We start from the raw sequence: 12,226 nt of genomic DNA, 5'->3' as shown, positions 1-12,226 counted from the left end.
TCCTCACACTCGCCTCACACTTGCCTCACACTCGCCTCTCTTCTCCTCCAGCTGTGGGTTGTTTGATGTCGCTCTGTCCCGTCCTGGCCAGCTGCCCCAGAAACCAAATGAGGGGTTTTGTCATCCCGCTGACACCTGGACGTCCCCTAACCACCGGTTACTTCCCTAACGACCGACTCCTTCCCTAACGACCATGAGAAACACAGGGCGACCACCAATCAATCACTGAAATTCCTCTGCAGCTGTCTGTCAGTGTCGGCTAAGTGTCAGGATACAATATATTTCTTGGTAAACAAGTCTTTCTTACTTTTTAAAGGCTAATACATGTCTGCAGTGGCCTGTTTCAAGACCTAAGAAGCAGGATTTTTTTGCTACTTAGAGCTTTAAAACCGACTCATTACTAATTGACAAGAACAGGTGCAGTAAGTTGATGTAAGAGAGAAATGGTTACTGTGGCATTTACAGCCCAATGAGTAAACTGCAGCAGTGAGAGTGCTTGTATACAGTCATTACAAGGGTCTGTTACGTAAAATGCATCCAGTGGGCTCTGAGCTCACCTCTCACCGTGTCCTAATTACAGGCTCCAGAAGTTGTGCAGGTGAAGGCACACACACCTTCTGACACCATAAATACACATCTCTGGTCAGCTAGCTATTGCACCCACATACCTTTGGGGTCAAGTATGGCGGTTCACACACGTGATGCTTTCCATCCTACAGGTTTTTTAAACCCGCTAATGAATGCACATGTATGTTTGTGGGTAAATTTAACAGCTAACTATTACTATTCAAAGGGGTGTTACCATCCATGTGCCATATATTAGGCTATGGAATTTATTTAGCTTTATTTGTAAGTACCTCAGTCAAACAATGTTGCACAGAGGGGGCACACAAAGGGTACATTTGTTCATACAGTGTGTGTATGAGTGTTTGAGGATGAGTAACAAAGTAAACAGAAATCCAGTATAAATTGATGCCTTGTGAGGTGTTTGGCCAACAGAACAGCTTCAGTGCTAACTGGCGTAGACTAGTCAAGCCTCTGGAACTCTGTTTGTGGGACAAACACTATTCTTGTGAAAGATATTCCTTCGTTTGTCTTCTTCACGGTTACTCAGAAAACTGTCCATAATGATTCAAACAATGTTATAGGATTGGTCTGCTTTTCAAAGCTTGCCACCTACATTACCCACAATACAATTTAGCCACCGAAGGACATCACAGGAGGCAATTTATCAGATTACATGCAGCTTCCTCTGGAGCCACAAAAGCCTTTATACTCGTTTTTTTTTTACATACGCAGTAGTACTTATCAAGACCTGTAAACACACTTTAATGTGTAAAATTGGTGGAGTTACCCTTTAACCTGTCAGTCATAATATTGTAATAATACTAATAACATAGCAGTCACAGAGGTCAGTCTGTCGTATAATGTGTACTTTTGTTTTTAAGACTTTATAAGGATTTTTCTGATAATAAATTATTTTTAACTAAAGTAAAAATTTGAATGCAGGACTTGTAATTGAGTATTTTAATGTTGCGGTGTTGCTAGTTTTACTTACATAACACAATCTGAATACTTCTGCCACCACGGCCCTCATGCCATCACGCTCGAAAATTGCGGTCTAGTGGACCTTCGTACAATGTTACAAAGCATGCAAGAATGTTAGCTGCTTGATTGTAACATGCACCCAAAGAAACATCTGTATTTGCTTGTCTCTTAATTTGTTAATATCTTTGTGTATATATGTTATGTGTTTCTAATGTTTTGTCCACCCCATCTATAGTTTGGCTGGATTTAAAATTGAAAACATCAGTCTGCATAATCAACAACACCATAAACTACAGCCTCAATTAAATAAAGTTTAATCAACATCGCTCTAAAACAACTTTTTGTTTTTTTAATGACCGCAGTACTATTATTCGCCACAGGGGGGCGTGCGAAGCTTAAACCGGAAGCAGGAAATGACGTCAACGTCGACGTGCGAAATTCAAACTTCTGGAACAAAACATCTCTGCCGGAGGGCTTTGCTCTGCCATAAGGTTGTTGACTGACTTCACCTCCTTCTGCTCCTATTTTCACATAAACTCAGGTAAATTCATACTGACAAGGGGCGTTGTTCAGTTAGCTTATAGTGCCGTAATTTTACCAAAGTTACTTGTATTAGTTTTATTGGTATTAACGTTTTGTTTCAGCTAACTAACGCTACTATTCTTCTTTTAGCGATAACTGACGTTAGCATGGTTAGCTAGAAAATGTTAGCCGCCTTCTAACGTTTATTTTAAACACGGAGATAGGCGTGTGTTTTCCAGCTTAGTTGAGTATTTTAGAAAGTTGAATGCTGAACTGTTTCCCCCCACCGCAGCGAGGTTTATCTTCGCCCGGCTGAAGCAGGGAGGATGCCGGTGGAACGGACGGAGCACCGCGGGGCCGACGAGCTCTTCAAATTCTATGAGGTTTATGAGACCATCGGCTCAGGTAGTGACGATATTAATGCGTGTCTGTGTGTGAAACAGCTCTGTCGGTGTCGTGTCCTCTCTTATGCGTGTTATGGACCTTGCGTGTTTTTCAGGAGGCTTCGCTAAAGTCAAGCTGGGTCGACACATCCTGACAGGAGAAAAGGTTGCCATTAAAATCATGAACAAGAAGGATCTAGGGGTGAGTCAAGAGACCCTCTGCCCACACGTCTGGCCACATGTCACAAAAGACAGTAGAGACTATACAATGTGTGTAATACTTTAAAGTATAGTCTTTAGTCTGTGAAATGTAAAACAAATCACAACTTACCACACCCCAGAATTGAGGCATACAGTGATATCTGATAAAGAAAGGCAAACAAATGCCATCAATTGTTGTTCCACTACCAAGCATTGAATCAGACAAAACTCTTCACTATTTGTTAAACTGTGAACTTGAATAACACATTTTCTTATTTTATTGTTAACATTTGTTGAAACTTATTATTAAGACAGCAGATTTTGGTATAAAAAATTCAGATCACCATAATATGATTCCACTACAAGTGAATAAACACTAAATACCAAATTGTCTCCAATCCTATTCAGAACTATTTCATTTTATCAGTAACCTTCTTTGCCTTTTATTTTGTTCTTTATTTTTTCCTTATATTTGGAGAACCATGGTTGCTAATCTTTCTGTGTTCTGCTTGAAAAACAGCATTAAAAAATTACGAAATAAATGAAAAATTGTCTATCCGTCACCCCAGGACGATCTACCCCGTGTGAAGGTTGAGATTGAGGCCATGAAGAACCTGAGTCATCAGCACGTTTGTCGTCTCTACCATGTCATAGAGACCTCCACCCAGATCTTCATGGTGCTGGAGGTAAGTAAACATGCACAGAGACTTTGTGTGAGTGTGAATTTGACGTTGTCGTCTTCATTCAGTTTGCATCTTCTCTCCCTCTGTCATTTTTTCTCCCTCTCAGTACTGTACAGGTGGGGAGTTGTTTGACTACATCATAGCAAAGGACCGTCTGTCTGAGGAGGAGACCAGGGTGTTCTTCAGACAGATTGTGTCTGCGATGGCCTACGTCCACAGCCAGGGATACGCACACAGGGACCTCAAACCGGTAAAACAACCACTTGATTGCATGTGAACAAGTGACGAGAAACTATGATAAAATGTGTCTGCTTGTCTGTGATATATTGTGCATATTAATTTTAATGCCTGCTGCAATGTTTGTCTCTCTGACCTGAAGGAGAACTTGCTGATCGATGAAGACCACAACTTGAAGCTCATAGACTTTGGATTATGTGCCAAACCTAAGGTACATCACCATATTCCTCATTTCTTATTGTGTTTTGTTTGTTAGATTGCAGATAAAAGAAATTGAACTACTTTGGCTTTGATGCCAACTTATAATCAAGTAGTAATAATCTGAATCTACAAAGTAACTAGTAATTAAAGTTGTGAAAATAAAGTTAAATAAACGTAGTGGACTAAAAGTACAGAACTTAGAACTTAACTGATGTTAATGGGTTCCAAATATCAGTCATCAGTCTCAGTGATGACTTATGATCATCCCTGGAAAAAAACATATTGGTTGATCTCTATTATAAAGCTGATGTGTAAATCCAGATCATGTGGTCTCTTATGTGGTTATATCTCTCTCAGGGAGGTTTGAGTTATGAGCTCATGACGTGCTGTGGCAGCCCTGCGTACGCTGCTCCTGAACTCATCCAGGGAAGAGCATATATTGGTTCAGAGGTGAGAGCTTTGAGCTGTTCACAGCTAGAACCATCCAGGTTATAATTTAAAGATGTGTCCTTACTTCAACCCACAGATCTTTGCATTTGTTTTTCACTAAAAGTCATGATTACCTACCTGTTCCACGATTCTGCTTTTTTCATGGTGTACTGATCATATTCGCTGGTGCATGACTCGGTGCAACTGAGCTGTGAAATCCCAACTCTAACACTTGAAGCTGAAATACTGCTGTGCGGTGTGTGTAACCTGCAGGCTGATGTGTGGAGTATGGGAGTGCTGCTGTTTGCTCTGCTCTGTGGATACCTGCCCTTTGATGACGACAACTGCATGGTCCTCTACAGGAAGATTACAGTAAGACATTTTCCCAGCACAATATTTCTGGAAATGAATTATCAGAAATTCTGAGCCCCAATTATTTAAACAAAAGCATTGTTTTATTATGTTTATTATTTTATTGTTTGACTCAAGAAAAACTGCTCTGGAATTGCTCTTAAATATCGTGTATCCATTTCCTACAATTATTATGAGTTATTATAGTCATTGCCACCTAAGGCAAAGCCATGTGTTTGTTTCTATTTCTAATGTATATTATTATTCATAATCTGTGTTTTTTATGTCTTTTATCTCATCAGAGAGGTAAATATGATAACCCACGGTGGCTCTCTCCAGGTAGTGTCCTCCTCCTCAACCAGATGATGCAGGTACATAATCAGTCATTCTGTTTCCTCTTTTTCTCTACGATCTCTCCTCTGTTTTTCACTTTTAGCTATTTCAGTTAACTGTACACTGGTTCTCATTGCACAGGTAGATCTCAGTTAGCTTTTGTATATGTCACAGCAACTTGCTATAATAGAAGAGTAGAAAAGATGGAGAGTAGAAAGAAATGGAGTTTATGATGAATATTAAAAAAAAGAAATTCAGAATTAAAATATAGTTTTATTCATCTGTACAACATGTACAGTATTTAAGACCTACTGTAGATTGTTGGATTTGTAGTCTCTTGCATGTTGAGCTGTAGTTTCTGTATGTGTCCTGTAGGTGGACCCCAAGCGGCGTGTGACTGTTAGACAGCTGCTGGACCATTCCTGGGTGATGAAAGACTACAACAGCCCCGTGGAGTGGCTCAGCAGGCAGCCGGTACGCAGACACACACACACACACACACACTCTCTCTCTCTGTGTTGATGTCAAACTGACATTTTTGATCAATTTTCTGAGGTTTTTGCATCAGTCACCACTCAGGTCCTTTCCCTGAAACGATTCAATAATGCTTGATTTGACTTTTTTTCCTTTTTTTTTTTGAGAATTGTTGATTCGTGTTCACACATTAAAAAATGGAGAAAAAAATTGTGACAACATGATGTTTTCTTTGGTAGCTCGGTCACATAGATGTGGACTGTATCACTGAGATGGCTGTCAACATGAAGCGATCTCGGGAGAGCACCACAGCGCTGGTCAAGGAGGTGAGTGCCCTTTGTGCTCACATTTGAGTGTTAGCATTCATGTTTATAACGCTCATCAGTTCAACATCTGTGGATTTTTATTGTGTTATGGATGGTGATATCACCACAACTGCATATGTTAAACATTTTTGTTCCCCTTGTATTCTGTGCAAACGTAACTCTCTATTTGATATGCATCTTAACTCAGTGGCGGTACGACCAGACCACAGCCACCTACCTGCTGCTGCTGTCAAAGAAGCAGAGGGGCAAGCCTGTCCGCCTGCGCCCTGAACCAACAGTCTGTGAGGACTCCTGCTCTCCACTGCACCAGGGAATACAGGTCAGACTCGGGAACCACAACTCCCAAAAGGCTTTGTTCCTTTTCTGGGCTGCTGACTGTCTTTACAACTGCATGTTCTGGTTCAGTCTTTATGACTCTACCCTGCACCTTGCACTCGTATTGTTTCCCAGTTCCCAGTGTTGTTGCAGATCTTTGATTTATTTTTCCCTCTTACTTTCAGACTAGGAACACCCTTCACTTCAGCGAGGATGAAGACGCCGTGATTGTCGGTTCTCTCGACTTTTGCTCAGACTATATTGATGACTGCCCGTGGGTTTCAGGCACACAATACACACCCCAGGGGGTCAGAGGTCAGCCAGATGGATCCGCAAACAACAAAGACATGGTATGTGAAAGCTGGGGACGAATGTGTTTTTGCAGCCTTCCCTGTCCTCAGATTAAAGGGACATTCAACCCCAAAATCAAAAAGAGATATTTGTCATCTTACCTGTAATGCTATGAGCTACCGAGTTTTGAAGGTGTCATCTTTGTAGATGTCTGCCTTCTCTTGAATATAATGGAACTAGATGGCAAAAACAGGGTTCTCCACTCATCTTCCAGCAAAACGAGCTGAATCAAGTACAGATTTAAAAAAAAAACATCTTAAAAAACTCAACAGCAATGTCTCTTTCCAGAAATCATGGCCTGGTTACTCAAAATAATCATAAAGGAAACATGCATCTACTCATGGGCAAGAAGCTCGTGCGTGGGATATAAACATCAATAATATCCTCTTCAGCTGGGCTGTAATGTTAGCTAGCTTAGTTGGCTAGCCTCTCGTCCATGCTTTCTTATGTGCAGTGATGCGTTTGGTGGGTGTAGTTCGGTAGGAAAAATAGCTCCAATATCAAACTGCTCATAACAATTTTTCTGGATTAGCTTGAGTAATCAGGTTTCTGGAAAAAGACACTCAAGAGCCATGCCGCTTCCAGAGAAGTCTACTCACTCTGCATTTATCTCCTCTTTGTATTCCTAAAGAGGCTAGCATCTCCAGCCGTGGAGAGAAGATGCGCTTACAGCCCAACCCCAGACAGGGGCCGAACAGTGACAACACCACACCGCCAGGAAAGAAGGGGCAGAGACCAGACCACTGAAAACAAGGAGAATATTGCTGTGCAGGACAAAGATGTTGACATATTTGCATTGCCTCCTCCTCGAACTCCTGTGTCCAGTAAGAAGAATGCACGACCCAACAAGAATGTGCTGACCACACCAAATCAAAATGCAAATGGCACTAAAACCAATGCAGTAACACCCAAAGGTAAGAGGAGTCTCTCTGTTACTCAACCAGTGGCGGTAATGAAGTGCAGACAATGCAGGGTTTCAGTCAGTCATGCAGTTTATTTGTATACTGTAATTGTTTATTGTTCCAAACAAGGGCTTTGAAGTACAATCTCTATTAGATTATTTGCATTAGCCAACTGGCCCTCTCCACATTGCTCTTTCATTTATCTGTCCCTCGCTCTGTCTCATGCAGCTGTCATAATCACAAGTGCCACGTCCACATGCCACACATTTGCAAGTAAATTGTCTTCTGGTAATAAACTCATTTATTGGGCCTGTTTTTTTTGTTTTTTTTTAGCCCAAAGCCACTCATATTTCTATGATTTAGCTGTCAGTGGGAAAATGGACACACACACACACTCACATACACACTTATTGTCACTGTCAACTCGAAGGTGAGGTTATTATCAGGAAGCTAATTCTGTTCGCTTATCTGTAAATGAAGGACACTAATATGAATGGAAAATCATTAAAGTCTTAATTATTTGTCAAAGTGAATTCTCGGCTCAGACGTCCGGCCTCATTAGTTCCCTCTTTAAACTCGGCCACAAGTCGCCTAACGCGCCACAGCTGACCCAGTTGGTGTTAAACCCTGTGGAATCTGGCTCGGTCCTGCTCTCTTTACAGCCCCTTGTTCTCTAAGCTACAGTGCAGACACGCTGCCACTGACACACACGCACACACAATATGGTCTGGTGTGTCTGTCCCTAGGCGTGTGCTGTGACAGGTGTAGCTGTCTCTTTCCTCTGCTCACTGTCCCACGTGGGCTGTAGTGACATGTGTTCTCTTGCCACTAAAGCCTAGCCTCTCTCTTTGTGTGTATATGTGTGTGTGTGTGTGTCGGGCTACTTGTCTCTGTGTATACCAAAGCCTTTGTGTTCACAAGTCCAATGTCAAATCCAGTGAGCTCCATGCATAAAAGCAAAGGGCTGTACTGGCCAGTCTCTCAAGTTTTTTTACATTTATTTTCTGTCAAGAGGCTTCGAGGTTGGAAAATCGTCTTATTCCATATCGTATTGACCATATCATATATTTTGCATCAGTCTTTCTTGAACTTATAAGATGCTGAGTGACACCAGGTGAGATGGTCGAACACAACATTTTCTTTCTTCTTTACTGGAGCTTGCAACGATTAATGGATTTATTGTCAACTATTAAATCAACCGCCAACTATTTTGATAATCAATTAACAAAGTAATCAGAGTAATATTTTTTAGAAAAACTAGTCAAAATTCTGAGCTTCTTTGATGTGAATATTTTCTGGTTCCTGGACTCCTCTTTGACACTGAACTGAAAGCATTGGGTTGTGGACAAAACAAGATATTTAAGGATGTCGTCTTGGTGCTTTGGGAAACACTGATAGACTTACCCCAACCCTACTCTGCCAATTATTTTCTTGATAAATCATTGGTCTATAAAAAACATTCACAAACAGTGAAAAGATGATCTCATCAAATGTTGTTTTGTCTGACCATCAGTCCAAAACTCAAAAATATTAAATTTACTATAATTTAAAACAATAAATAATCTGCATTTCATAGTTGAAATTATTATCAAAAATATTGCTGATAAATGTTGTCATTTGACTAATCGATTGGTCGACCAGTTGTTGCAGCTCTACATACTTCACACCTTTTAGAAACATTTGGATTTTGAGTAGAACTTAGCATAACTTTCTGTTGGTTTGAAATTTTGGCTACACTGCATGAGCATGTAATGACTGGTTCAGCGGTGGGCGTATGAGATTAATGTGACTTTTTGAACCAAACTGTTTTTTTTTTCCTTTGTATGTTGTAGGTGGAGGCAGCGCCTCTAAAGAGCAAAGTAAGAAGAGGACAGAGAACAAGGAGTTTCCGAACATTGAAATAATGGCCTTCAGTCCTGAGCGAAGGTGAGTGGGCTGGGTGGAGGCTCTGAGGTGAGAGTCAGAAATGGGAGAAAGGAGAGAGGCTAAAGTTCACATAGAAGTTTGATCAAATGACCCACCGAAGGGACTAAATGTGTGACTCTGTTTGCTCTCAAGGTCTCGGTCTCTGGACTTGGCTGTTACAGGAGACAGCGGGAAGAAGAAGAGAGGAGGAAAAGTGTTTGGTTCCCTGGAGAGAGGCCTGGATAAGGTGATCACCATGCTCACTCCCAGTAAGAGACGAGCCCTGCGTGATGGCCCGCGCAAGATCAAGGTATACACACTTCTTGTTTCGTGTTCTGTGTCCCACGTCAAATTATTACTCCACAGAGAAAAGCATTTATGTCTGTCTTTTCCTCCAGGCACAGTACAATGTTACTCTGACCAGCCAGACCAACCCAGACCAGATCCTGAACCAGATCCTCTCCGTCCTGCCGGAGAAAAACGTTGATTTCACACAGAAAGGGTAAAATGATGCACGTTTTCCCCTTTCTGATCAGACATCCCATTCTTTGATCCGATCCTAATCGTCTTCTTCGCACTTCCTTTAGGTATACCCTGAAGTGTCAAACACAGGGCGACTTTGGGAAGGTAACCATGGCGTTTGAGCTGGAGGTGTGCCTGCTGCAGAGGCCTGAGGTCGTGGGGGTCCGCCGCCAGAGGCTGAAGGGAGACGCTTGGGTCTACAAGCACCTAGTTGAAGACATCCTCTCCACATCCAGTATCTAAATAATGCACTTTCCTGCAATACCAATTCAATAAAGGGTGATTGATCAGTGATTGATGGTGTCTTAGCACATTAATGATCAGTCGTTCATTATTCATAGTGAATATTTAAAACTGTCCATAGCCTAGCTAACAATCCCCCGACTACATGTTGAATTCAATTTATGAGCATTACATGTCAGGATCCTGTACAGCGTGTCTTGTTTTATGTAGAATATTGTTTTACTTACTTACTCATAAGCTAAATAGGATCTGCGCCAATCCTCTCGAGATGAATACGTGTTTGTGTGAAATATAACAACGCTATTTACAGCACTATTTACAGCATACCTTCTGGCTAATTATTTCCATATTTATATCTTGATGTTGTTATTCTCCCCTGTAGGCGCTTAACTTGATTGAATAACAAAGAAGCAGAGCATTGCTAATTTACTGACATTGTTTTTTTGATGTATATGTTTACAATTCTTCTGTCATGTTTTTACATGGTTGTCTTGTCTGCTTTTATCTTTGGTCTAGTTTTAAACTGTTACGTTGTGTCTGATTCTTCTGACATGTAAAAAGAGCAAAAATAAATGGTTTCTGGGAAATACAATATGCCTGTTTTTAGGTAGACGGATGCATTAATGTTTTGTTTTTTTTAATTCAGCAGTTTGATGGAGCAGTGGTGTGTATTACATTCTGTCACCATCCTTCTGTTCGTCTTCTAGGCTTCACTCCTCTTTGGTATGAAGATTGATAGTGATCGTTAATCTTGGTGACAGCGTTTCCAACAAAAAATAAGTGTTGAAAGGTGTCGAATGTCTACAGCGTTTCATCAGTGATATCAACCATAATAACGCACATACAAAGTTTATTTTGGGTCCATTTTATCCTTGAATATTATAACTTTGGAGCACATCTTGAACTTGCTGTGTTCTCAAGTAAATGTAAAACTCCAATGAAGGATAATGATTTAGCCTTGACGCTCAAAATGGTGGATGATCATTGTTATGGCAGAAATGGCTGTAGGAGCGTGATTGTTATGACCGTCTGGATGACTAAATAATGATGATCATTGCCTGCGACATCTGAACAGGGTAAAACACAAGAGTCGAAGGGCTTCGCTCCCCTCCCTATTCTGAGACAAGATGCCACTTAGTCATAACAGCACTGCAGCTGATTGGCATTTATTTGTGGCAGGTTCTCCTTGGTGTCTCAGCAGGGAGGGGAAAGGTAATGGTGGGTTGAGAGGATGATAAGGGGGGTTCGACCTTAATGGAGTCTGAGAGAGGGTGGGTGGTGGGGATGGTAATTTAAGACAGGGTGAAGGTTGGAGTTTGAGAGATAGAATAAAGCCCCATATCCTCTATAGTATTCCAGTGGTGGTAATGACTCCTGCTGGGTGGAGGTTGGAAGATGAGAGCTGTGTTTGTGTGTGTGGTGTGGACAACAGCTGGACTAAAAGCCAGCTGTCACCTTTATCACATATAAGAGAGACTCTCCCCTCTTTTCTGGCCATTGCCCATTTTCATCTCCTTACAATAGAGCTGCTGCAGGAGCCAAAGAGTTTTCAACTTCTTGCATGCTTTCCTGCGATTTCTCTATTCAATGTCAGGAAATTGGTGCCTTATTCGTTTGATTTACTTTAACCCCTCAGTGTTTGTAGGAGTTACAGGTCAGGTTGAGATTAAGATAAACCTTAAAGGGGCAATGTGTAAGATAGCCATTAAAAAATCAGCTAACATTATTAACAGAATGTGAAGAAAATATCAGTTTTGACATTATGTCAAAGACTAACGCTGGCCCATCCTGTCTTGCTTCTTAGTCTAATAAGTAAACAAATAAGACTCACACTCCCATACACCGTCTGAATTTAAGTTTCTCTCTTTTACTGAACTAAAACAGGCTTGATTGCATCATTAACTCATAGTTAAACACTTTCATTCAAACTCGACATAAACAAAATTTAACTTACGAAAAATGTCTTGGTTTGTCCCTCAACAATCACCTCTGTTTAAGTCAAGATAAATCCTCAGTTTACTGAGTACGATGTGGAAATATTCTGGCTCTCCATGCTGTTTTTTGCCTGCCGCTCTCTCCCTCCTCTCCTGCTGCAAACCTCTCCTGACACACAGTGTCTTCTCACCCCTTTAGTCATAGTCCTGGTCAGGGCCGCTGTAAATCACCTCCATACTGCACCCATACTGCTGAGCCCTATTGCCGGCGGTGACTACTCCCATGATCTGAGGTCAGACTATCTAACAGCAACTAGCCAAAGATAGCTAGCAAAGAATATATTGCGCAATTACTCTATATTTTTG

At 41.2% G+C, this 12,226-nt stretch overlaps 1 protein-coding gene across 1 annotated transcript; it reads left to right on the top strand.

The window, feature by feature from the left end:
* Positions 1-2,002: 2,002 nt before the first annotated feature.
* Positions 2,003-10,518, top strand: melk (maternal embryonic leucine zipper kinase). Its single transcript, XM_073465630.1, has 18 exons — positions 2,003-2,089; positions 2,363-2,475; positions 2,570-2,655; positions 3,224-3,340; positions 3,444-3,587; positions 3,717-3,785; positions 4,133-4,225; positions 4,478-4,576; positions 4,858-4,926; positions 5,264-5,362; positions 5,602-5,688; positions 5,876-6,007; positions 6,189-6,353; positions 6,986-7,268; positions 9,089-9,182; positions 9,315-9,471; positions 9,560-9,663; positions 9,749-10,518. Exons 2-18 carry the CDS (start codon positions 2,397-2,399, stop codon positions 9,924-9,926), a joined length of 2,055 nt encoding a protein of 684 aa, XP_073321731.1. The 5' UTR covers positions 2,003-2,089; positions 2,363-2,396; the 3' UTR covers positions 9,927-10,518.
* Positions 10,519-12,226: the final 1,708 nt, after the last annotated feature.

This window comes from Pagrus major, chromosome 1, assembly GCF_040436345.1.
Source record: "Pagrus major chromosome 1, Pma_NU_1.0".
Lineage (NCBI taxonomy): Eukaryota > Metazoa > Chordata > Actinopteri > Spariformes > Sparidae > Pagrus > Pagrus major.
The sequence above is the reverse complement of the archived record's forward strand: the minus strand, read 5'-3'. Positions and strand labels throughout refer to the sequence as shown.

What these genes read in the sequence shown, in the direction of transcription:
- melk (XM_073465630.1), top strand. Translation starts at nt 2,397, where the DNA reads ATGCCGGTGGAACGGACGGAGCACCGCGGGGCCGACGAGCTCTTCAAA. An exon ending in TCCTCTACAGGAAGATTACA is followed by an intron (nt 4,577 to 4,857) that starts GTAAGACATTTT and finishes TTATCTCATCAG; the next exon opens with AGAGGTAAATATGATAACCC. An exon ending in GCCTTCAGTCCTGAGCGAAG is followed by an intron (nt 9,183 to 9,314) that starts GTGAGTGGGCTG and finishes TTTGCTCTCAAG; the next exon opens with GTCTCGGTCTCTGGACTTGG.